The following is a 27,509-nucleotide window of genomic DNA, read 5'->3' as shown; positions in this document are numbered from 1 at the left end:
AGGCAGCAATATGTGGACAGCCGTTTGCCATTAAACAGCTGAACAGTGATTACGGAGAAAAGACATAAACAAGTGTTACTAAGTGGAATCTCCCGAGCAGATCTATAAGCTAAACAGTCTCATTTATGCCATGTTTTCAGCCACTTATTGAACTGATTTTACTGTTGGATTCCCCACTACGAAAATGATTCTAAACTGTGAAGTACAAAGTGTGATAGTTAAGGTAATGTTTAAAACTCAAGCAGGATGGACACCTCAACTTCCTTGAAAAATAGGAAGTAGCACCCAGACTACAGAAAATGGTCGAAAGCTATTTGAAAGGCTTATGAGATAATTCACTGTAAAAACTCAGTCGCATAATGGGAGACAAAAAAAATGTAATGAGTCAAAAACAAACTTTCCAATTAATTTATTTAAGTTCATTAACGTTGCAAAAATATGATGTGCAACAAATCAGGACACTGTATTCCTAACAAGTCAAAGGAAAATAAAAGATCACATCTCCTTTGTAAATCAAGACCAACCCTATTATTTCTTACAGGGACCATATCAACATCTTGCACACCTCATCAGAACTGAATTTCTCACACTGTAAAATGAAAGCACCAAGCTAGGCAACATCAACTGAATAGTAGTGAAATGGTCACAGCACACTGTGTCTAAATGGCAGCATGTGAACTTACATTAAGATAAATATTTGAATTTTTGAAATCTGTATCAAAGTGTGTAGGTGTCTAACATACTCTGAATTGTGTTCTATGTGAATAGTGTTCTGAACACCTCCAATATTTACTTAGCGAGGTTTATGTAAATAAACAGTTTAAGGGGTATAACTTTAGAAAGTTCGCATACAAAAAGTGCAGTGGAATAGCTAATTAGTATTATTTTCCAAGTTCCTCCTTAGCCATAGTGATTGTGAAAACAGAAAGATTTCAAAATGTAAATATTTTAAACTCTTGTAGAATGTCTTGCGAGATAGAATCAGCTATATGAAGCAAACAGCTCAGGATACTTGCTTATCAATCTGAAAGCTTAATTAAACCCTTGATTTTTATTGGATGTTTAAGTGCTTCATGTGACCTTTTCAAAGTATTCTTAAAAGTAATTCTCAAAACATAAGTGAGTAGATCTTTATCATACATAGTTGCAAGAAAGTAACAGCTATGTTCAAATTTTAGTGTCACTTCTCATGCTCAACACATTACTTGTTTTCAAACACCATTTAGACCTTTAAAGGAAAGTTACATCACTGGGACTCACCACTGATCTAATTCATTCACAATTCTGGGATGGGGAAGAGAGGAGTGAAGGGCTCCCTAGATAATTCTTCTGTACATTTAGAACACTGAGTAGATAATCTCCCACTTCCCTTACTAGCTGACCTTCTCAGGCAAGTCTAACTTCTTCATGCTTTCCCCCAGCAACTCAAATCACAAATTCCTGTTCCCTGTGACAAGGATAAACTCTAAAAGAATAGTTGGTCTAACTAATATGCACATAAACTCCTCTATTCCTTCCTTTTGAGGTTACCCATTTCTCAAATATCTAAATAGGATGAGAAAAAATAAGCAAGAAAACAAGATGCAATGGATTAACAAGTCCAGGGATTAATCCCCAGGGCTGGGGTGTGAGCACCCTATTTTCAGCCTATCTTCTTCCTTCTGATGGAGCAATGTTAGTAATTTTCCACATATAACACGGAAAAAAGGACGAAGCTACTGTCACCTTATATACACCTTTACTGATATCAGAAAACTGGCCTATTCAATCCAGTAATATCCTAATACTAATTTACCTCTCAATTGAAGAAATCTAAAAAAGCCCCTTCTGCACTAAATCAAACACTTGCAAATTCCTTGAGCACTCACATAAAAACAGCCAAAGAGTAATGCTACAGTCATCTACAAATATCTTATGAAGAAGCAGATCCTTACCTTTTTAAATCCTGAATTTGCAGTTGAGGAAATTCTAGCCACTGATATATACCTGTTAATCAGCAAATTTCAGTATCCCGTGCAGTTATTAAAATTGTGCTGTCCATTTTGGAAAACTACATTAATGTTTACCAACCATAAAATATGAAAAATAACCTAGTCTTAAACTTTAATCTGAGCACTGTAATTATTGACTCTTTCTGTTCAAGCTTGCTTCTATGAAGAGACAAAGCAGGGGAAAATATAAATTCTCATTATCTAAATATATTCTCAGCCTTTGCCCCCTTCACTCCAGTCGTAACTCATATTGTGTGAAGCCTGCAGGTTTTCCAGTTGGATACAAGAAAGCTTGTTACATGGTGTACAGAGCTGCCATACACAGTACTTCCCTTAACAGGGACACATTCAGTGACATCTGAAGTTAGAGCTACTCTTTACCCCTTTAAAGTTCTTTCTCCTATATCCTTGCTTTGTTATCTTCCTTTCAAACTACCCCCTAGGCCCTCCTTAAAATCCTATCCTCACCCCCTCACCCCAGTTAATGGCTATTAAGCTTCAAGTGTAAGGCCAATATAGCATTTTCCGTGATGCTTCTTAGGAATATAACCAAGCAGAACACAAGCAAATTACTTTATATAGAGAAACTTTTGATTAAAAACAGGCACTCAGAGCCCAAGTATAACAAACTATAGTGACAAAAATAAAATTAAACCAGTTAAGTTAGATCCATGATCCCAACAGAAAGATAAAAATAATACAATTTTATGTACTTTCCCTTCAATCAGCAATTGAAAATTAAAATTGAATGATACGGGGGAAATGTCACATAGTAACACATTATAAATAACAAACTTCATTAAGTGCGCTTTTCCTCTAACCTACCAGTTATGATTTTAAGCCTTATAGTAATGAAGCATTTATTACAGGGCATGTCCCTATATCAGATTCCATTAAGGTGTAGGTTAGAGCAGGTGGTCTTTTAATCAAACGATTCACAGCACATTCCTTTTGTTATATCCCAGGCGTTAACACTGTTCCTTCTGAATTTTAATGTTCTAATAGATTAAAGGCTACTTGTACTTAAAAAAAACTATTTAGGAAAATGCACCACTTTTGCAACAAGTTGTATCTATAGTTAGGAACAATGCTTGCAAAAGCAAAAGTGAATAAACAAACTGTTGAACCTGAAGAACTGTGCACTTTATGTGGAGGAAAACTACCTATGTAAAAAGCTCAGCAAATTTTGAACAGGATAAAGACCTACAGGTGAAAGACTACTTAAAGAAGTTTATAGATATAGACTCTAATAACAATTAAATTCCATGATTCTTTATTCATAATTCTCATATGGTAAATTCAGAAGGAATACCTAAATTGTTATTATTAGTTCGCTTTTTCAACACAAACTGTTTTTAAGGAACGAGCAAGCAATAATAGTTTTGGCTTTATTTGCTATAATGACATTAATTTAGAATCTGCCTATGGCTGCTAGGATCCATGTGAAAGTCAGAAGGCTGTTGAGGAACATCTCATCCTGGGAATCCTCCAGCTCCCATAACTGGACTTAGGTTAACATGCCAAGTTTATAACTGAAGAGGACAAAAAAGTAAAGGAAAATTCTCTTTTTTAATAGAAGCTTTATATGAAAAATGGCAATGGTAAATGCCACATGTGTGTTCAGTCTGGGACAGAATAAATCCTAAAAGCTTAGCTCTCATCTGCTTCAATTTTCTAGCCTAGGACATTCTTTTGTAAATTATCTTATAGGAAGGGCTGGGGTGTGATAGCACCCTCACATTTGTTGGAAAACTAATTTCTTCACGTGTGTATGAGTCACAAAACATGACAGACCAATCTGTTGTTTCAGGATGACTGTGTGGGTAATTAAGTTCTAATTGGGCACCTCAGTACAATGTACTTCAATATAAGTCAAGGTACTTAATGAATTAAACAAAAACTTTATATGCTTGTATTAAATGTCGTCCAAGACAGCATAATGTTGTTAGCATAATGATGCGCTAAGACTTACAAAATAACTTACAGTACTGTCAAAATGATTCAACAGAAAATGTGAATACACACATATCTGATTAGGTCAAACAACTACCTACTATCAAGTTTAAGTAACCGAGAAACACAAGTATTTTGGTAAAGTGCCCACATTGAGAGCAGTTGAAAAAGCAGCCCCTATTTTCTACAGAAAAATAGTGACAGTGAATAACTCATCACATTCTCTGAATACTACACTGCACTCACAAATTCTGGAGAGTGATACCCTGGACACAGCTTATTTCACATTAGTGAACAGAACAGACCTAAAAGTTTTATAAAGTTCTGACTTTTGGCCAGAAGATAAAATGTCCCATATATACATATATATATATATACACAAACCCCACTTCTTAGCCTCTTAAATTCTCTAGTTCTAAAAATGGCTTTTTGACTTGTCTTGAAAGTTTAAAAAGGAAAAAGTGTGCAATACATTTGTATTTGCCCTTCTGAATTAAGAAACACTATTAAATGAGAAAAAAGGCTTAGGATAGTATTAATCTACTTAGATTATGTACATGACCTTTGGGTATTCATGAGAACCAGTTTAACTGTCCCTCACTTTATGAGCAACTCTGTTTTCTAAGTCACCCAGGAAATGTATCTAACCATTTACAAAAACAAAACTTCAAACATGCACTTTACAAATCATGGTCTTATTTACCTGCATATTCTTCCATAAGACAGGTACACATTAAAAAATATTGCTCAGAAACATAAAAATATATATTATCTCTTTCCTTTACCATTTAGGCATATAAATATTTTACAGAAGATGATGCATCATTCAACAAACAAATGCAAAAACTGCTTTATATAAAGTGTGGTTCTCTGCTATTTAGCAATATAAAATATAAATGATTACAATATAATTAGCTAGAAAAGAGCTAAATTCAAGAGATTTGCAAACCAATACAGCAGTGAACAGTCCCTTATACAAAAGTCCATTAAGGAAGAGTCAAGTCAATTTTGTAACAGGTTACATAAAGATCAGGGCCAATAAATGCATTATAAATGCAAAAAAGAGCACTGCTTCATCAGCACATTCTTCAGTCTTGTTTGGACTAGACGCCAAACTTACTGTTCACTTTTCGGTTCATCTTGTTTTCCATTAAGCTCTTGATCAACTCTGTTTAATGAAAAAGAATATAGATAATAAGACACCAGGAACTAGACAATTTTCTGATAATTGTGACTACTTTTAGCATAGAATATTATTCTGTTAAAAACAAAGCTTTGCAAAGAAGCAGACATAGTAAAAAGGTTACCAAACATTTCCCCAACCAGGAAAGATAATTTTTAAAGACAAGAGGACACTGGCAAGAAATGTGACCCTTGGTTTGCCTAAAGGCTATAAAATATTTTACATACAAATACCCAAATTAACTTTATTAAAAGTTCAAATTACAACAGGTAATTAAAATCTTGCACTGCAGCATGGGTGGGGCATAAATCTAAGTGATGAGAGTGGCAGGAAAAACAACTCCCTCAAAAATGATTTTCTTAACTGAAATATTAAAATGCCACTAATGCCACCAATTGATCAATGTTTTTAAATTCAGTGATAAAAATGCTATTTATAGAAACCATAGTTATTCTCCAAAATTTACTGGTATACTTAGAATATAAATGCCTTTCACTTATGTTGATAGTAAGAAGCCATCAAATTTAATAATTGGAAATATCTAGAAGTGGTTAAAAATCAGACTGGATTAGTAGTGGGTTGTATAGAGATCACATCAAAATTTAGGCAAGTGGGGATTAGAAGAATTATGTTAATTACAACACAATTACAAACAACATTTTAAAGATAATGTACAATAGTCTATTACTACTATATTTGTACTTGTTTGAATTACTGATAGAGGGGAGTTTAAAACAATTTGGTATAATATACGAAGATACTTTTCATACTTGTTTCCATTACTATGATCACCACCACCCATTACTAGGATCACCTGAACATTTAGTAAATGAGGCCTAAAAGTCTTGGTCTGTGGTAAAACCAGATTAATAACATCTAAAAACATTTTTTATGCTGGTACCAGAAATTTGAAAGGTATATAGTCTTGATAAGACATGCAATGTACATCTAGTCTTTTCGACATCTGAAATAAATTTATGAACTAATTTCACAGTTGCTTTATTTTTAAACTACTATATTTAAACAAACATTTTAACAATTGCGATCTCTCTGGCTACACTTGCGCTAAGCTGTTTGAAAGAAATATCTACAACATTTAGAACTACTATACTTCCACGCTCAGTTTTGAAGCCTCCTTATTAAGTACTCATCATAGAGATTTCACCTTAAGTACACTCCTCCACATACAGCCTCTGTTAAATTTTTAAAAACGTGTTCCTTTATTTTTAAAACTTGACTGTTACCATTTTCAAGCTGACAAGGATTTATTTTTTTAAGACAAAAAAACTGTGCAAAAATTAAGAAGTACCTGAAACATATACGTAATGATTCTATTAAGGTTAAACAAAAGTAAAAAAAAAAAAAAGAAAAGAAAAAATAAAGATATAACAGTATTGGTAGGTATCGAGCAATATATTTAAATAAAAAGTATTGTTCCACTGTTTTCTGATACCTAAATTCCAGGTAATTAAATACTAAGAACTTCATAAAAAAGGCACAAATACAGCAGATTTTATCAACAAAGGCAATTCATTTTGAAATCCATGAAGCAGCTGGCTTCAATATACAATTACAGACTATATTTTTTATTTCAGTTATCTCTTTGGCAAGTATACACTAGTACCTAGAAAGGAAAAAAAATTAACAGTATCTAAAATTACTGTCCACATCTCTATGTTAAAGTGTTTGTTACACTAAGTGTCATAAAAAATGTAAAGCTATGATTCCATCACATGGTCAGCTGAATTCTTGCTCATCAACAGAGTCAAAATGTGTTCAAATAATGTTTCAGTTCCTTATAATTACTTCCTTAGAATAGCTAGTGTTAATAACTACATAACAAATCTTTCACCTTAACTCTTAAGAGAGGCTGTTTCAAAGCTGTTTTGCTAATTTGTCATTATTAAAAAAAAAAAATCCATTAACAAGTCAACTCCAAATCCTATAGTTCTAAAGTACTATATAAAATGGTAACTATTTTATACCTTGCCTTTCATCTTCTAAGCCGAGATATTAATAGCTAATAGTTTGTTATGCTCAAAGCAGTATTCAAAATCAAAGATGGAAAGCAGAGTGTTTAACTATTTAATGGTATGTTGAATTTTAGGTATTTTATCATATGTAGAATTTGACTGGTTAGCAGGCCATTTAAGCACATAGGGAAATCAATGTTGGTTAGCCAAAGAATATGTGCATTGCAAATATAATCATAAACCCCAGGGAAATACACCAATTCTTTAAAAAAGTACATATGTATTTATCAAAAGCACTAGATAGACATTTAAACAATATGGTGAAACAGATACAGCCTTAGAGGGAATTGGGTTTCCAAATAACATTCTTAGCAAAATTGCTCTGGTTTTGTCATCAGCATATATAACATGAAGGAGTGAGGAGGGGTTATGGCCTTTATTCCTAATTGGCATTAAAATGGTGTTAGAACAGGGTGAATCCAAGCCATATTCAGCATCAGGAACTTTGGATTCACTCTGTATTTGGATTCTGGGGTATGTTTATATTTACAAATGCTATTATCTTTGTCTACAAGCTAACCAACCAATAAGGAAGAGTTAGTCTGTGCAATGCAAATGGACTAGTCTAGATGCAACCCAGTCAAGGTGTGCATATACCTTTTTTGTTTCTTTTTTAACTTTTCTTCTTCATACCTTGGTAGGGAAGAGTTATTTCAGTAAATATACATGTTATAAAGATGAACAAAATTTGAAAAAAAAAAAAGCACCAACAATAAGCTCATAGAAGTCTGCAGGCAAAACCAAAAATATTTAGCACACTATGTAGAAAGTGAAAACTGACCAAAGAAATCTGGCTTTGACACATTAAACAGACTAAACCTTAGATTAGTAGACCAAAAAACTTTTTCTACATCATAGCAGTGTGATACCGAAGGATTTATGTTAATAGCCTTCTACCAAATTCCAATGGAATGAACCAAAGTTAGGCTGATATAAATAATACTGTATTTCTTCAGTAATGGGATTATTCAATGCTAGGATGGGTTTATTCAAATTTGGAGAGCAGCATGTTTAAGTTTGGAGAATGTTCTTTACTAATGACCAACCAGGAAATCACCTTAGACTGTAAATAGTCTTTAAAAATAAAAATTAATCACAACCAGAAATAATCCTTCCTGCTTCTTCAGTTGATACACTGAAGAAAATGGTGACTTATGTGGAAGGTGCTAGAAAACACTTCTTTCCCTTTTCCTTAGTTTATAAAAACAAGAGCAGTTACAAAATATTTATCATGTAGGAAGTGAAAAAGAATGAATATTGAAAAATATTTACCTCTTGCACATCAAAATATAAAGATCCAATACAATTAAAGAAATAAAACAAAACATACTGTTTTATGCATTCTGGTATGCCAACATATTCCATGGGGACAAGTTCCGCTAGTTCTGCCAAATTAAAGACGTATCTAATTTTTTGGCTGAATTTTGAGCTATGGAAGAAAATAAAAATAATTACCTCAATATTCTGATCAACAAAAGTGACAAGAAATTCATATAAGGACTTTGTGTTTTTGTTTATGGTTTTCTTTTTTAAAATGCTCTCAGAAAATTACCTAATAAAGGGTCTTGTAACAGCTAGAAGTGTTCTGATAAACCATGAGGGATGTACAATGATTAGTGATTTTAGGTTTTTCCGTAACCTGGAGTTAAAAGAAAAAAGAAAAAGAAATAAAAATTTAAAAGCTCTATAAAGTCTAATGCTAGAAGAAAAGGTAAGGCATTACTAAGTATGCGCAACTTTACACAAAACCCCCTCATCCTTAAGTTCATTTAGATGTGATATGCCTAAAGACGAGAAAATACACTTTTCAATTCTGACGGTCTCTCCTACTGCTACGAGATGAACTTTATTTCATCTGGTTAAATTTTTGTCCACGGTACAGCCTGTTGTTAAATGTCTCCTAGATACATTCACTTGTTTTTAGGATTCTGTCAATACTGAATACAGAAGTAAGCTGTTTTCATTCTTCTGGACAAGAGCGGAACTGGTATTGATTTCTTCAATCACCACAAAAAGCACTGTGCAGGCAGAAAGCTGGGAGTCCAGATCACCACAGGAACAGGAAATGTAAATCAGATCTAACACATTCTTAGGGGGTCTAAAATTCTGAATAAAAATTAAAGGATTACTCTGGATGGTTAAAAAGACCAAATAACACTGCTGTTTTATCATGCATACTCCACAAATAAAGTGGTCATTACGTGTTTTGTTTTGTTTTGTTTTGTTTTAAATCGTAAGAACTAGCCCATGCCATGTCTAGGTATTTAGAGAAAACTACTAATGAGTCAGAGTTCATTAAATAAGTTCAAATTAGCTATAATCAAATCAAACCAATTGGAGATTCAAAGTTCCTTCCATCAGTAAGGATGACTAATTCCCAGGAGAATATACTCCCCTGGAGCTCATTCCAAAGTAAGATTAAAGCTAAGCATCTTAAAAACCATAAAATATGCTAAGCACTATGAGTTAGGCAAAACAGAATGTATTAAAACAGGAAATGTTTTCCACCCTTTTCCAAAATGTAAATTATAGGAAAACGTGGTATAAATAGGAGAAATAAAGAACTATACTATAGGTTTGTTTTAAGGAATTATTATTATTTTTTTAAAAAGACTTTATTTATTTATTCATGAGAGATACAGAAAGAGAAGCAGAGACACAGGCAGAGGGAGAAGCAAGCTCCATGCAGGAAGCCTGATGTGGGACTCGATCCTGGGAATCCCGGATCAGGCCCTGAGCTGAGCCACCCAGGCATCCCAGGAATTATTCTTTATAAAACAGATCAAAACTAATTTCCCTCACGATATTCTAAAATACTGAATTGAAAAAACAGAAATGTGTTATGAAATTAACAAATACAATTATGGTGTCTTTAAGTGGCAACTGGAAATAAAATTTAATAAAGCTATTATAAAAATTATTCAGACTAGTTCTCAATGTGTATTTACAATACCTTCTATCAATTTGCTGATAGCACTTCCTCAGCCATCCCAGGCTGGGCATTTTTCTTCGAGTTGTAGCACCGTTTAAATAAACTATCATGTAGTTTTCTGCTACTAACAGCTCCAAAGTGCCAATAACATACCTGTAGAAACAAATAAGTTTAATCCTTAAATATTGCTTTGCAAAACCAAACAAAATTATCCAAATTATATAATGCCCTTCCTTCCCCTTTAATGACAGCAAAGCCAACTAAAACTTCAGAACTGCCTTAGTTAGTACTATGATTATATATAAAAGAGAGTAATTTTTTTTAGAAATACATATTTAAAAGTTTATAGATGGAAACGACATGATTTCTGGGACTTGCTTCAAAGTTACAATGGGAAGAACATGCACTTCTGAGAATGAAGTATAAACTGATTAATTATGGAAGATGATTCATACACAAAAATTCAATATACTTCTCTTTACCTTTATTTATGTTTGAAATTTTCCTCAGTAAGATTTTTAAAAACACCACTAACTTAAGAAATAGAATGACTCCGTGGGAATAGAACTAAATCAGTTCAGTTACATTTGGCTTTTTGGGAGTAAATACAGTTTAGCCATATGATTTGGTGATAAAAGTAATTTCTTTACACTTAATGTGTCCTCAAATGTAACATAAAGAAATTGGAACAGGGATCCCTGGGTGGCGCAGCAGTTTAGTGCCTGCCTTTGGCCCAGGGCAGGATCCTGGAGACCCGGGATCGAATCCCACGTTGGGCTCCCGGTGCATGGAGCCTGCTTCTCCCTCTGCCTGTGTCTCTGCCTCTCTCTCTCTCCCTCTCTCTCTGTGTGACTATCATAAATAAATAAAAACTAAAAAAAAAAAAAAAAGTTGGAAAAGATAAACTAAAATATTCCTTCCAGTTTTAAACTGACAATTTTTCTGTTGAGTTGGAAAATGAATAGTTTCATAATGCCAAAGAATAAGGACTTAAAGAAGCAGAATGGGGATAATTATAATCTTTTCCCAGTTAAATTCACTTCCTTAAATTGGAGATTAATTAACCAGAATTCTGTCCAAATTTTTTTGTGAAGATATACTTACTTAAAGAGATTGTCCATCAGGTATCTATAGTTAGGTTGACCACTTTCAGGCATAAAACAGACAGCAAACACAACAATGGCATTTAATCCATCCCCATAATATCCTGAAAAAGAAATTTAAAATCACCAGCATGATTTTACTTTTTCAGAGGAAATCTGTACAGTTGATAGACTATAGTGGTTCATGATCCACAAATTTTTTTGATCAAAAAAGCATGGTTTCTTTTTTAACCTTATATAGTTTTATAAAGATCTTTAACCCCTGAAGAGGAAACAGTGGGCATAAAAACCAGAAAGCCCCTTAAAGTGGCACAATCAGAAAGGCAGCCTTATTTTTAGCAAATAGACAAATGAAGTGATGTAATCCAGGCAAGCCTAATACAAAAAGGTCTGCAATAAAAGAATCTTATGCAAGTAATGGTTTAAGTGGGTGGTTTTTATTTTTATTTTTAAAAAAGATTTTATTTATTTATTCATGAGAGACACAGAGAGAAGCAGAGACACAGGCAGAAGGAGAAGAAGCAGGCTCCATGAAGGGAGCCTGATGCAGGACTCGACCCCAGATCCCAGGATCACGCCCTAAGCCAAAAGCAGCTGCTCAACTGCTGAGCCACCCAGGAGTCCCAAAGTGGGTGCTTTTTAAAAAATAGTTTTACACTCAACAATGTCTACCATTTTGTAGATTACTTGTAAAGTATTAAAAACTAAGATCATATCTCTATTTAACTGAAGAAAAAGTGTTAAAATGTGTATGTTTATTATAATCTCTAGATAATAAGCTGTATCCAGTAACAGATTGTTTTAACTTTCATTTCTATTGTTTATAAACGTGCACTGAAAAGGTTTAAACATTTCAAGAACATTAGCATCTTCAATACCTTTCTCAACTTCTTAGTCAGAAAACACTGTGATAATTCAATAGGATAAAATGGTCCTAATTATTTCCCACTAATCCAAACAAAGCACTATTTCTGAAAGACACTAGGTTTAAACCATGAGGCAGCCCTTACAACTTGCTTCTTAAGAACTAGCTGAATTAATGCAAATCGGTGGACTTCCTGATCCAGATTATCCTGTTTTCTTCATCTGAATAGGATTAAATTAGGCGGAATAATGTAACTGCAAATATTCAAGTGATTTGCTTTTAGATGAATAAAGACTACAGAAATACAGAGGAGAATGCATGGATAAAAAGGGGAGAAAGTCCCAGTTTTGAAAGGGGAGACGTCTAGAGATAGGGCAAAAGATAGTTTTCACTATATACTCTTTTGAATATACTGTGTTATTGTACTAATGATTTTTTTTTAATTTTTTTTATTTATTTATTTATGATAGTCACAGAGAGAGAGAGAGGCAGAGACACAGACGGAGGGAGAAGCAGGCTCCACGCACCGGGAGCCCGATGTGGGATTCGATCCCGGGTCTCCAGGATCGCGCCCCAGGCCAAAGGCAGGCGCCAAACCGCTGCGCCACCCAGGGATCCCTGTACTAATGATTTTTAAATTTGGTTTTATCCTTTTACTTCAAATCTGTCGTTTCTAAAATGAATGATAAAAATTTAAAAAAATAAAATGAATGATAAATGTTTATTACATATTTTTCTTAACTCAAGGGAGAGTTTCTTTATGCATTTACATTTCTGATACAGCACTAAAAAGTAAGGACAATTTTGATAGCTCTTACCTCCATGGCTGATAACTTTTTTATAGGGTTCAATTGCCTTCATATCAACCCTGTGGTCCTGTTCTCCAATTCTGAACATACGCCAGCGTCGTCCATCTTCTTTTTCCTCTGCTGCTGTGTATTCAGTAATTGAGCCTTTCCTAATAATTTCAGTAGTTTTGGGTTTTGGAAGATCATCTGTCAAAATAAAAAGTTTTTGAATCACAAATTTTTATACAATAAAAATCAAATTAACATGTTAACCACTTTACTATCTAATTAGATTGTTCAGAGAATTTTTCATTATACCTTCTTTGGAATTTTAAGTATTTCTTCTATAATAGAGAAAAAGGCTTGTTATTGATATGAGGCCATTTTACATTTTTGGAAATCGTGGTTAACTTTTTTTGTATTGCCTAATTCAGAAAGTACCTAATCACAGTGCAATGTATATTCATGAACTCAAAAAAGATAATTCATAAGCCATTAAAATCTTAGTACATCAGTCTTATAATGCCATTCCAGATTCTATTTACAACATTGTTCTTGGTAGTTACTACTATAGGTTATTTAAAGCAATCGAGAGCTAATTGTTTGTTACTAAGTATGTAAATTATTCCCCAAACACTATAATATCAGATAGAAAGTGGTTAACCAGTTGGTGATTATTTATCATTGATCAGTTTTATTGAGCAGAAATTTACTGAGAATACTCTGAAGTGTACATGCAAAAGTCTATTTTAAATTGACATTAGCCAAAGCAGAAGCACCAATGATTAGGTGTAATTTATATTTCAAGATTGCATTTTAGTGGATTTTAAATGAAGTAATGATTTTTGAAATTTTAGTATTATAGTCCTTACCAAAAGATGGGGAAAGGGGGAACCTACGGCATGTTAGTTGTTTTGTTTCCAAGATAAAGCTGTTAACGGAAAATATCCTTCCAGGAAATGACTACAGCAGCATTAAAGAAAGAAGAGACAAAACACATAGGCAGAAAACTATTTCAGTATCTTTTTAAAATATTGCTTATTACTGGAGTGCTTACTGAACCAGTAAAACAGGGAAGAAAAAAGGAACAAAGATACAGCATACCAAGGATCTTACTCTTTACTGCAGATAAGACACATAGTGCTAAACACTGTTTTGAAATAAAAATCATTTTAAAGATGGAATATACAAACAACTATACAAAGACACTGTACCCAGCAATTATCTAACTAAAGAAAGCATCAAAGCAAAACACATGCCAATTCTTTTGAATTCAAACTAACTGATGAGAAGGAATGTAAAGTCTGGGGACCAAGAGGATACATGAATCATGCTGGCTGCTTACATGGTACAGCACTACCAGGTAAACCTAGTTTAAAAAAATCACCCTTCAGAGCTCTCTCTGTAAACCCTTAACTACTTTTAGCATATTCCCTATAGTACATGTCTCTTCGAAGCTTTTTTCTTAGCTGACTGATGGAATAAAAGAACATGCCATAGTTACAAGGAATATTTTAGAAACAACATGAAAAAAGTAACTTTACAACACTGGGCAATTAGGAAAGAAAATAAAGCCACTTGTGTCATCTACTAAAAATAGTTTTGAAAGTCATGAGAATATTGAGTGCTAGCAGAATTTCCTATCTTAGTAACAATAATATAGTAGGAACTTTAAAATGAGTAACTTCATGTTTCAACACAATCCCTTAACCATTGATTTTAGCTTCATGATCAACTTTTAAATTTTCAATTATCCTAATAGGAGACCACTATTCAAAAAAACACATATATATACAGACACAAACATTTATTAATGCAGGTCAGATAAAAACAATGAAACATTTACCTTCCCACTCAAATTCATTACTGTTCTCCGATGGTGTGTCTAAGCCATCTAAGTCAATCTCCCCACTTTCATCCAAATCATCTGACAGCACAGAGCCATCGCTAGGATCCAGGGTCAGGCTAATGTCTGGAGCCATGAGTTTCTTTCTGACTTTATTTCCATTAACTTCTAGAGAGTATGGAATGGGTTAAAAAAAAAAAAAGTGAATAGATTAGAAGAAATGTTTACATGCTCAACTTGAGTAAGAGGAAAAAAAACGTTTTTAAGTATTTATTTTTTAGGGTGGCTCAGTTGGTTAAGCCTCTGCTCATGACCTCACAGTCCTGGAAGCAAGCCCCATGTCAGGCTCTCTGCTCAGTGAAGAATCTGCTTCTGCTTCTCCCTCTCCCACTGGCTTGTGCTCTTTCTCTTTCTCACGCCGTCTCTCTCTCAAATAAATAAATATCTTTAAAAAATGTTTATATATTTTTTAGAAAGAGTAAGAGTGTAAGCATGTGAGTGGGGAAAGGGGCAGAAGAAGAGGGAGAATTATAGGCAGGCTCCATGCCCAGTGCAGAACCCAGCACAAGGTTCGATCTCACAATCTTGGGATCATGACCTGAGCTGAAATCAAGAGTTAGAAGCTTAACTGACTGAGCCACCCAGGCTCCCCAAATAAGGGAAAAATTCTAACCATTTCATTCTTAAGAAAAGTAACATTAAGCAAACACAATCCCAAAGTATTAATTTACAAACCTTGGATTTTGATCATTATTGCTTCTATATCATGGCAAGACGACATATCCCAGCAAGGATATATCTTTTTAAGTAACAGAGGCAGACATTATAGTGAGTTTTTACTGCTAAAAATGATCTCCTCTCAACCTTTTATTATAGAAATTTCCAAAACCTAAGGGTATGCTTTTGGAAAGTTAAATTTCCAAAGCATTAAAAAATGCTTTCTTAAAACATTCAACTTCTCCTTTGGCTCTGTATAATAGAACAAAAAGTATTCTTTTTTTTTTCCTTGACAAATTAATGTGTTCAAAAATAGCACAAAGTCTACCATTTCATTGAAACCAAAGTGCCAAGTTCTTACCAGGCTGGCTCTCTGGTCCAGTTACAGCTAAAATATCTGCTTCCATACCATCATCCTCTGGTAAAGGTCTAGAAGATACAGACATAATTTTTAATTCACAAATTAAAATTTTTTTTGAAGTTCAAAGAGCTATTAAAAATATCTTAGAGAACCAATTATGTGGAACACTGAATAAAATAGTTTCTAAAGCTTCGGTAATTTACAAATGACTTTTTTTTTTTTAAATTAATTTTTATTGGTGTTCAATTTACCAACATACAGAAAAACACCCAGTGCTCATCCCGTCAACAAATGACTTTTAAAGAAAAAATTTTCAAACTATCAGAGATGATTTACATATTTACATAAGTAGCACATAAAAGTAGATATAAATTCCTTATGTAACTGCTGTTAAATACAACTACAAGACAAATCTAAAAATTATAAACAACCTAAAAAGCATAGAACTCAAATGCACGAGTTTAATGTGATATATAATACAATGTGTGGTAAACTGTCCCTCACATGGGAGTATGGTAACGATGGCTACAATTCTTTTGAGCTCAGCATTTCTATATTACTACTATTATCACCATGTGCTATGCAATGACTTAGTACTCCCACCAGCTGTCCATATTCTGTTAATGGACCTTCACCTTCTTATGCACTGGGATGGTCTTCTGACCAAGATGGTATGGAAGCACCATTTAAATATAAGGTCTGCCTTTGCCCTTTTTCTCTTAACCCAGCTGGCACCAATACAATTGTAAATACAAATGCAAACCAAAGTAGTTGGCCAGATGATCTAAAAAATCCTTTTTATTTAATAAGTTTTTCCTTAAAATGGAAGCACAAAATTAAACAATCCTTACATCCAAAGACTCCCTTCTTCCAGGAACCTCTCAGACTCCAGCTTAAGAAATACCATATTTAAGCATTTTTTGTAACAGTCAACATTCTGAAATTTAAATGTTGAAACAAAAATAAAAGATTATGAAACATCACATACATATTTAGTGAAAGATAAGGTATAAGATAATTCCTCTAACTGTTGGAATTTTCATTTTCTAGCATCAAATGAACACCTTTTGATACTGGGTTTCTGTAAGAAGTTTAATACTCATTTAATTAAATAAGTGGTATCTCAATAAAGACATTTTGAAGTTTTGTTTTAAATTTGTCTTCATTTGAAAGTACTGCTCACATTGGAAAATCTTCATCTTGCCATTCTTCTTTAAGTTCCACACCTTCCATCCTCAGCTTAGATTCAATATCAACTACAAACTCTTGATAATCCAGAGAGCCAATGTTCTGTGAAAAGAGAAAAATTTATAACAATGTATTTACCATGTTACTTTTTATCTGCTGAAAAGGTACAACAAAGTTATACCTTAGTTCACACTTCCACCCTGGTTATGAAATCAATTTATTGAGCTGCAACTACCATTAAAAAAAAAAAGAAAGAAAGAAAGAAAGAAAGAAAAAGAATGAAACTCAGAGTATATATATATATATATATATATATATATGTATATATATATATACACACACACTAGTGAAGTAAGTACTATTTGTTGTAAGGGTATTACGCAGTGAAAATATGTTTTCAGTTACATATATGCATGTGTGTCGTAGGTTGTGATTTAAATTTTATTAAATTTTGTGAATTACGTAAAAACAACTGGCGGGGGGTGGTGGTGAGCGGAAGTAAATATATTCTCTATTCTAGACCCATAATTAAATTTTCTGTCCTCTGGATAGAAGTTGATCCTAGAAACTGAACACTAATAAATCACATTTACATCCACGATTCAGTAAAGCCAAGTGGTATGTATCCTGTATTTTTTTTAAACTGAGGTATAATTAACATTTTTAAATTGAAGTATAATTAACATGTGTGCTGTTTTCTATACTTCCATCTGTGTAGCTTCAACACCATAATTCCAGAGCCACGTAAGGAAGGCTACTCAGTAACTATCCAGTAAATGAATGCGACGTATCTATACTAAACTTTTCTCATGTAGTTCAGCATAAGTTTTCAGACACTGAACTTAGTGAATATTTCTACTCATGCAACTATATGTGCTAACCTAGGCCATTCAGTTTTAGTTTTAGTCTGTCCAAGGAAGGGTGTGGGTGCCTACATCCTCACTTTACAAAGTGAAGAATGCAGGGATTGGTTTGGTTGATGGAATAAGAACTAGAGGTTTAAGATTATTTAAGAAGTCATAAAGATCAACTGGTTAATGAGTGCAACAAAAACTGTGATACTTTAGGGGATAAGATAATAAGCTAATATTTAGTTCAACTGCATTAGAGCAAGTCACTAGATGACTATAGTTATTGGTTTTCTTTTTTAATTTTTAAAGATTTTATTTATTTATTCATGAGAGACACACACAGAGAGGCAGAGAAATAGACAGACGGAGAAGCAAGCTCCCCGTGGGGAGCCCGATGTGGGACTCCATCCCGGAACAGGATCATGGCCCTGAGCCAAAGGCAGATGCTCAAGGCGTCCCTAAAGTTATTGTCTTAAAAAAGCAGTAAAACATGTATTTCTTAAGAGATAGAAAGTATCACTACAAGTATTAAAAACTAAGCAAAAAGTGGTTGGCTCCAGTGGAAAAAGAAAGAGGGGGAGATGGCAAGAATGACTGATGCTTTTCATAGTAAATCCTAAACTATTTGACTTTTATTTTTTTTTTCTATTTGACTTTTAAAATCATGTATATTGACTTTTAAAAACTTTCAATTAAAACAAATGGTGACACCCATTCACTTCAATTAGTTTTCTAAAACAAAGACACAATATCTCCACACACTAGTGTAATACGCAGCCATAAAGAAGGGAAATTTTGCCATTTGCAACAATATGGGTGGATCAAGGATATAATGCTAAGTGAAAAAAATCAGAGAAAGACAAATATCGTATGATTTCACTCATATGTGGCATTTAAGAAACAAATGAACAAAATAAAAAGACAAAAAAAAACAAGACTCAAGTATATAGAACTGGTAAGGAGGTGAGTGGGAAGTGAGTGAAAGAGGTGAAGAGGATTAAGAGTATACTTATCATCATGAGCACTGAGTAACCTACAGAATTGCTGAATATTGTACACCTGAAACTAATATAACTAGTATAACACTGTTAATTATACTGGAATAAAAAAAATAAAAATTAAAAAAAATTAAAAAATTAAACAAAGATGTGGTCGTGGTTTATAGCTGCTTTATTTGCTGTCATTACAACACTCAAAAGATGTACAAAGCTGTACAAAAAAGTATTATGTTCTAGCACAACAACAAAATCACACTGGCAATCTTTTAAAGTGTTAGATTTCACACGGTAAACTATATCTGGGAGGCTCTCTTCTCAGTTTGAATTCTTACTTATGCTCAAGGAAGGGTTTCACACATTCTTAAAAGTTTTAAATTTTCAAGGACCCACTGTGAAGCACAGAAAAAAATGGCAAACGCTCTTTTCTTCACCAACATATTTGCTTGGAAAACTCAGTATTTGCATATGTAAGTCATTTTTAATTCTCTGGGAAAACACTGAGCCAGGCAATGTTGAGAAATTAATGGAAAACACACCTAAAATATAGCAATCTTGAGTTCTTTACCACGTTCTCTGTTTCTAATACATACATAGACTACACCTTAACACAGGTCTTCAATGATCACCTTATAGATTGTTCTCTGATGGTAACTCTCTCTGTAAAGAAAAAATAAAAAAAGGATACCTATCTTACCAATCTCTTCTATTTAGAACACAGAACTAGTATAAAAGACCAAAAGATGATGGCCATAAAGCCCAAATACTTAACGCCTATTAACTTAGAAACTAATTCTCAAGTGAGACTGAAACACTATCACTAAAGGTTTAAAACTATCTCTTTCAGAAGTTTTTAATTCACTGTACTCAATTTTTTTCAGAAGTCTTGTGTAATCACTTAAAAGTGAATATACTTCCGAAATTCAATAATCAGAAAAAGTTTCCATTATTTTGTTTCACCTTTTTGTACGTATTGGAAAAATATCAGGATGTTCTTGTTGCCTTTTTCAAATATCCCACATACTTAGAAAAATATTTAATATCTCATAAATAAAAGCAGAGACTGAAAGTTGCTATCACTATATTCCCAACACCTAGCACAGTGCATGGCACATAAGCCTGTAAATGTTAGTTACAAGTAAGACTATTATAAGGTAAGACACTGGATAGCAAGCCAATGTTTTGCTCTACCTCTTAGGCTTATTTTTCTTATTAAACTATATAAATAGGCTTCCTGTTGTTTTACTCTCAAAAAGTGTAATGAAAATATTTAGAGCAACCCACATACATGCAATTATCAATTTCTGTTGGTAAAATTATTCCTTATTTCTTTTTTTTTTTAAGATTTTATTTATTTATTCATAAAGACACAGAGAGAGAGGCAGAGAAACAGGCAGAGGGAGAAGCAGGCTCCATGCAGGGAACCTGATATGGGACTCGATCCCGGGTCTCCAGGATCACACCCCGGGCTGCAGGTGGTGCTAAACCGCTGCGCCACCAGGGCTGCCCTTATTCCTTATTTCTAAGAGAAATATGTAACTTGTGAAATTCTATAAGACAAATGATGTCCTTTAGTTCCCCTACTACTTGAAGAAGTTTATCACTTGAAAATAACTCCTTCAAGTGTTTCAGCCAATTCATTCCATTTTTATTTCAAAATCATACTGAAGCATGTCATGTTAATACAGCACATGGACATGGATATTTAGTTTGGGGATAATTATTTAAGCTAAACAGAACCAGTAGGAGACAGCAGACAGACTCAATCTTGCCTATTTCACCATAAATTGTAGAGAGAAAAGTACACTAGGTAGACAAAAAGTTCAAACAATTGAGAGAGTATTGTTCTTGGAAGCACTTAATCATCAGCAGCTGTAAGAACAGGAAACAAACAAGAAAGGAGCAATATAAGCACAACCACTTTGAAGGAAATCAGGACACCGCTGACTCACAAGTTAACTGTGGCTGTTTCCCATTTTTTGTTCATAGATTTGGTAAATTAGAATGGAGGAAATTACACTTTAAGATGCCATTTGTTAAAATAACCAAATGCAACAAGAATAACTTGATTTCTCAGCATACTGGTGGTACCGGGAGCACATGATTGCTTATGCCAGTTACCAGCAGAAGGCATACAGATAAATTCAAAACACCGGCTCACATCAGTGAGGTTAAAAATCAAGGAGAATGGATTACCTCCTGAGACAACTTCCAGAAGGGAGGTGTGGCAGTAAATTCAACCAAGATAAAGAAGGGGATTTCCCTATAAACTCAGCAATATAAGCAAAAATTAAATATTAAAATCACATTTACAACTGTCTGAATTATAAATTATAATCTTACATGCCACTTTACTATTATGTAGTTTAACAGTGCTGCTAGAATAGGTGCTAGTAACTACCATCTATGCTGAAATCAATTATAGTTGGCAGAAGGAAATGTCCAGGCAAGTCTTTTACTTCTGCATTTAAACAGAAGGGCTTCATTCTAAGTATTTGTGTTCACTTTTCCCTAGGAGGCTGGCAGCACTGGTAGCGTTCCTGGAAAATACTTTAGGCCAGCCTATATTTATGTTTACAAAGATCACCAAAACACCTCCAGAAAAATCTTATACGCTTGTCACTGCTTCCTTGAAAGCAGGGTCATACTAGTTTCTAAGACCGAAATGACAGTGAGATGTCACCTTACACCTGTCAGAATGGCCGTTCTTGAATAGACAAGAAATAGCAAGTGTTGGCAAGGATGTGCAGAAAAAGGAGTGCCTGTGCACTGTTGATAGGCATGTAAATTGGTACAGCCACTATGGAAAACAGTATGGAGGTTCCCTGAAAAATTAAAAGGAACTACCATTTGATCCAGCAATTTTGGGTATTTATCTGAAGGAAACAAAATCATTATCTCAATAAGGTATATGCAGCCCCATGTTCATAGCAGCATTATTTACAATCGCCAAGATATGGAGGCAACCTGTTTCCACCGATAAATGAATGGATTAAAAAATTGTGGTATACCGGGCAGCCCGGGTGGCTCAGCAGTTTAGCACCATCTTCAGCCCAGGGCCTGATCCTGGAGACCCGGGATCGAGTCCCACATCAGGCTCCTGCATGGAGCCTGCTTCTCCCTCTGCCTGTGTCTCTGCCTCTCTCTCTCTCTCTGTCTCTCATGAATATATAAATAAAATCTAAAAAAAAAAATTGTGGTATACATATACAATGGAATATTATTCAACCATAAAAAGAATGAAATCTTGCCAGTTGGGACAACATGGATACACCTTGGGGGCATTATGCTATATAAAGTAAGTTAGAGAAAGACAAATACTATAAGGTCTCACTTACTTGTGGAATCTTAAAACACACACACACACACACACACACACACACCAAGTTCAAAGATGTAAAGAACAGACTGGTGGATGCCAGAGGAGAGAGGGGTTGGAGGAATGGGTGAAGGGGGTCAAACTTCCAGTTATAAAATAAATCCTAAGGATGTAATGTATAGCGTGTCGTGTTGATTATAGTTAATAATACTGTATCACAGGGGCGTCTGGGTAGCTCATTGGTTGAGCGTCAGCCTTGGGCTCAGGGTGTGATCCCAGAGTCCCAGGATCGAGTCCTGCATCGGGCTCCCTGCAGGGAGCCTGCTTCTCCCTCTGCCAGCTCTGTCTGGCCTTCCTTTTTCAGATGCCTTCCTCCATCACAGCTCCTACTGGCGTTACTCCAGAGGCAATGAAAAGAACCACTTTCCTTTTGGCATTTACTAACCACTTGTACATTCATCATCCAGTATGTTCCAATCAACAGCTTTTGTGAGGTACGAAATATGGGTGTTATTTATCCCCGTTTTAGCTTACATATGAGGCAAATGACCCTACATTTTGGGTCCCAGATTAAATGCAGCCTGTTTCTAATACAGCACACTGTCTCCAGTTCACTGGCAACTTTATACAGCATAAGCCTGTAATGCCAGACTTGGTTACATTTAACTTCAAAGGTCCTCTAATGCTTAAAGACTACAACAGCACTGACTAATGACCATCTAGCTCAAGATCCATGTTTGCAGAAGTGGACCTGTCATACTTCCTGTATTACCCCAACAATGTTAGGCGGCAATAGAGGAGATTATGAAAATAAGAATAGTCTAGAAGAAATGTAAAATGACGAGAACTAAGTAAAAGGTGTCCAAGATCAAGATGATAGTATACAAGCTAACTAAACGGGGTAACTGAAGTTATCCATTTACAAGTTGCAGAAACTCTTATAAAATTTTAGAGAAGGAATATGTTTCGCTGAAAACGTAACTAGGCATTAAGATAAATAGAGATCCTAATTTAAAATGGTGAGGAGGAGGGGAAAAAAAAAGGCAACTGTAAAGTGCAATCACACACTTCAGTCAACTAAACTCTAAGGCAGGCACTATGTCAACCAGGAGGAACTGGGCAAAAGCTGTGCTCTCAGAGGGCTCCCGCCAACTGGCAGACGAGGGAAGTTTCAAAGCAACGTTAACAGATCCGAACAGATTCCTGATTTAACTGGAGCTGATCTAGGAGATTTCCAGCTGCATGAGAGACGCCCAGGAAACGCAAACCATTAAGCAAAAGGTGATGTCTGAATCCACGCAGGAACTGGGCTTTTATACGTAGGAAGGTCCTCTAAAGCCCTCATTACCAAGTGCCGCTTCCGCGTCTATTCCCCGAGGGTACTGGGCACATCAGACGTCCGAGTTTCTTTGTTCTGCACCGGGACTGACGCTGGTCTTAAATACGCGACCGAAGCGGCCCGGTCACCGCACCCAGACCAGGGCGTGTGCAGGGGGGCCCAGCGGGGGAGGGGGGGACAACTCCCACCCCGAACACAACAGCACAAACGGAAAAGGGGTGGCCGGGTGGCGGGTAAGCCTAGGGAAGGCAAACAGGAGCCGAGCCAAGGGCGGGGGCCTAAGCTGGGCGGGGATCCGGGAAGCGCGTCCCGGGCAAGCTCCCTGGCGGCCCGCTCCACCCGTGGCCCTCCGCGCTTCCCCTCTCGGGCTGTCCGGGGGGCACGCACCCCTCAGACGTCCGCCGCAGGCCTGCTCTCAGCCCAGCCCCGCCGTGCCCAGCCCTCCCGGGCCGCACTCACCCCGGAGGAAGCCTTGGCCCCCTCGTCTTCCTCGCCCCTCCAGGCCGGCGACGTGGGGCTGACGGCCAGGGCGCAGGAGGTAGCGCCGAGAGGAGCCCGCTCCCCTCGGACTGCAGCGGAGACCCGGGCCCAGTGCCCTGGCTACAGCTGCAGCGACAGCAGCTGACCCGGACGCAGACAGCCGCCGGGGCGGAAGTGACGGAACCCCGACCTCCTTCGGGCGCGGGGGCCCGCGGAGACGGAGGGGGAGGGGGCGTCTTCGGCCCTTGCCCCGCCCCCTCGGCCGCGCGGACTGACGCATGCGCATTCCGCCCGGGCTGGCCGCGCTTCCTCTCCTCCCGCTGAGACCCGGCCCTTGACTCTCAAAGGGACGTTTCTACATCCCTTCTGTGGGCTTTATTGATCCTTAGAATAATTTTATAGCATAGAATGGGTGAAAGCAGGGGAGGAAGAATCTCCGAGGCCTCATCTAGGGGAAGCCAGACCTCGGAAGAGTCCTTACCGTGAAGACAACCGGGGCTGCCGGGCTCTGTGCGGGGAGCCGCCGGGCTGGTTGTTTTGAGTGAACAGCCGGGTGTGGCCCGTGCTCTGGGAAGGTGAAACAACCAGAGTACAGGTATTTTATCAGTGGACTCAGCCGCCGTAAAGGTGCTGTAAGATTACCGTCACGTTTTCCAGACGCTGTTGCTGTTCCCGTCCGGCCGTGCGCAGGGGGCGGAAGGGCGCAGGCCGGCGGCCCCCTCGCGCCCGGCGCAGCGGCGCAGGTGTGCAGACGTGCGGCGGGAGTCCCCACGGAGGCGCAGCCGTCCGCCGATTGGACGGTGCATCTGGGAACGGGAAGAGGGAGCTTGGGGGCAACCGAAAAATGTCCATCACTGACCCGAAATGCGGCTCCCCGGTTTACAGGGTTTTGGCAACATGCACCCATTCTTGGTAAGGGGGGCGGAGGGGGGGTCGACACTCTGTCTCATCTCTGAAAACAGGGAACAGTAATACCTACTTCCTAGGGCTTTTGTGAGATAAAGTGCTGTTTATTAGACATATGACGGCGTACTATCATCATACGTGTTTGATAATATTTTCCTCCAAGCAGTTTTGTGAAGTTAGCTGGCGGAGAAAACAAGACGGATCAGCTGATAAGCAGAGCCTTAGCTAAACAATTTCTTGGATCGTGCTTACGTCAGCGATTTTATCTTAAGTTTCAGATTTTTTTCCCCCCCGTAGTTTCCTATTTTGCTTTTTTCAGCCCTGCAATGAGGAGCATTCCTCACAAGGTGGCAGCAAGTCATTTGAAATTATATACAGTTATGTGGGGTTGGTTTTTGTTTTTTTGTTTTTTTGTGTTTTTTTGTTTTTGCCATCTTTCTTTTTCATTTCTATGACTTGATTGTCCAGTTAGTTTGGTCGGTGTTTGCTTTGGTCTTGAGTAGTCCACTCTACAATTTATCTTCTTATCCTCATCTCATGAATTAGCTATACTTATTGTTGAAACATAGGAAACTATAGAGAAGGTATACATTTAGGTATATCCTTTCAGATTTTTGTATACATATAACTATATAAATAGCACACATGTTTCTATAAAAATGAAATAAGTACCTAGTAGTTGATAATATTTTTAAAAAGATTTTATTTATTCATGAGAGACATAGGCAGAGGCAGAGGCATTGGCAGAGGCATTGCAGGGAGCCTGATGGCAGACTGGATCCCAGGACCCTGGGATGATGACCTGAGCTGAAGGCGGACGCTCAACCACTGAGCCACCCCAGTGCCCCAGTTTATAATCTTTTTTTTTTTTTTCATTTAAAAATGAAAAGTGGAGTGTCTGGGTCACTCAGTCTCCAACTCTTGATCTCAGCCCAGGTCTTGATCTCAGGGTCATGAATTCAAGTCCTGCATTGGGCTCTATGCTGGGGAGCCTACTTAAAATAAATAAAATAAGACAAGATAAAATTAAATAAAATATAAAAAATAAAAATACATACTGAACTCCTCAATGCCATCATTTTTATTATGGATAAATTTGTATTAACAATTCTTTATTGAACAAATTTAGTTGCTCCATTTTTTTAATAGTTGAAAACCACACTATAGAATGTCCAAAAAAGTTCAAAACATAAGACTAACTGATTTTTCAAACAACACACTAGGTATATTTTCAAATAATATGCTCAATATATATTTTTTCAGCTTTTAGGTGAAATACCTCTAAGCCATGGGTCAAATTGTTAGCCTGAAAAAAGTATAATAAAAACACAGTTTTCAGGATGCCTGGGTGGCTCAGCGGTTGAGCATCTGTCTTGGGCTCAGGTTATAATCCCAGGGTCCTGGGATAGAATCCTGCATCAGCCTCCCTGCAGGGAGCCTGCTTCTCCCTCTGCCTTTGTCTCTGCTTCTCTCTGTGTCTCTCATGAATAAATTAAAATTTTTTAAAAAAACCCCACAGTTTTCCATGTATTTACAGATTTTTTGGATAATTTTTAGTATATTTTTATGATCACTTGATTTCTTCTATGTGTCTCCTTGAATAGGCAGATACTTGGAATATTAAAATTGGAAAATAATTTAGAAGAAAAAAAGTGTGGCTTTAGAACATATCATCTAGGGATCCCTGGGTGGCTTAGCGGTTTGACGCCTGCCTTTGGCCCAGGGCGCGATCCTGGAGTCCCGGGATCAAGTCCCGTGTTGGGCTCCTGGCATGGAGCCTGCAAAGAAATGCAGCAAAACAATTTGGTGAATTGAGGTGACGTTGGTACTTCCAAAGTGCAGCTAAATAGACAGGAGCTAAACAAATGGCGGGGGAGTGGGGGAGTTGGGGCCAGTCAAGGAAGACTTTCTGAAGGGGGTCAACTCGAGCTTAGTAATAAAAGGAAGATCTTCCAAACTGAGGGAATGGCTTATGCAAATGTGCAGAGACTTCAAGAAACTGCCCCTTTTTCTTCATGACTGGAGCCCAAGCAGTTGGAGGATAAATGAGTGTGAATGGCCGGTATCAAAAATAAGTCATTCAAGGCCAGATGAAAGGGGGAGCTTTTTTTTTAGTGCTAAGGGTTTACTCACAGCCAATATGATGAACAACATGGAAAAGCAACCAATTATTATAACTGTGCTCCAAAAGAAGAGATTGAAACATGTTCCTCACAATAACAGCATTATTAGTATAAGTTCTGAGAGAACCACTTTGAAAAAGGCACCCCTCTTTTGAGCATATATTTTAGTATGTGTGTTAATTCATTCACATTACTTTGCCATACTTCATACATCAAAACAAAAGTACTTAGCCAAAATAGACTTAGAGAGTGCTGAGTCTTTATCTCCTCATCTCTACTGCCTCCTTGGATCCGAGAGATAGGATGAGAGATGATGAAGAAGGTATACCAGGGATCCCTGGGTGGTGCAGCGGTTTAGCGCCTGCCTTTGGCCCAGGGCGCGATCCTGGAGACCCAGGATCGAATCCCACGTCAGGCTCCTGGTGCATGGAGCCTGCTTCTCCCTCTGCCTATGTATGACTCTATGACTATCATAAATAAAAATTAAAAAAAAGAAGAAGGTATACCAGACAACACTAAGAAAATGCTTGTGTAAA

The 27,509-nt window shown here is 36.5% G+C and overlaps 1 protein-coding gene across 6 annotated transcripts; it reads right to left on the bottom strand.

Annotated features, from left to right (window-relative positions):
* Positions 1–394: 394 nt before the first annotated feature.
* Positions 395–24,125, bottom strand: BNIP2 (BCL2 interacting protein 2). 6 transcript variants are annotated; one of them, XM_041744047.1, is made up of 11 exons: positions 23,924–24,125; positions 16,956–17,062; positions 15,773–15,840; positions 14,695–14,859; positions 12,879–13,055; positions 11,197–11,299; positions 10,114–10,245; positions 8,713–8,799; positions 8,491–8,589; positions 7,758–7,793; positions 395–5,112 (listed from the first exon to the last, which is right to left on the bottom strand). In XM_041744047.1, exons 2-11 carry the CDS (start codon positions 17,003–17,005, stop codon positions 5,061–5,063), a joined length of 969 nt encoding a protein of 322 aa, XP_041599981.1. In that variant the 5' UTR covers positions 17,006–17,062; positions 23,924–24,125; the 3' UTR covers positions 395–5,060. The 6 variants fall into 6 exon arrangements, with proteins under 6 accessions (XP_041599981.1, XP_041599985.1, XP_041599980.1 ...); XM_041744051.1 differs by lacking the exon at positions 15,773–15,840 and adding an exon at positions 13,721–13,811 and having other exon boundaries at positions 14,695–14,862; XM_041744046.1 differs by having other exon boundaries at positions 14,695–14,862; positions 23,924–24,124.
* Between the last annotated feature and the right edge of the window lie 3,384 nt (positions 24,126–27,509).

This window comes from Vulpes lagopus, chromosome 2, assembly GCF_018345385.1.
Source record: "Vulpes lagopus strain Blue_001 chromosome 2, ASM1834538v1, whole genome shotgun sequence".
Lineage (NCBI taxonomy): Eukaryota > Metazoa > Chordata > Mammalia > Carnivora > Canidae > Vulpes > Vulpes lagopus.
This window is presented reverse-complemented; position numbering and strand designations above follow the sequence as displayed.

Bases quoted from the DNA above. Each gene is read 5' to 3' on its own strand.
- BNIP2 (XM_041744046.1), bottom strand. From the start codon at position 17,005: ATGGAAGGTGTGGAACTTAAAGAAGAATGGCAAGATGAAGATTTTCCA. The intron at 14,863-15,772 runs GTAAGAACTTGG...CATACTCTCTAG, and splicing joins TGGACCAGAGAGCCAGCCTG to AAGTTAATGGAAATAAAGTC. The intron at 10,246-11,196 runs GTAAGTATATCT...TTGTTTCTACAG, and splicing joins CTGATGGACAATCTCTTTAA to GTATGTTATTGGCACTTTGG.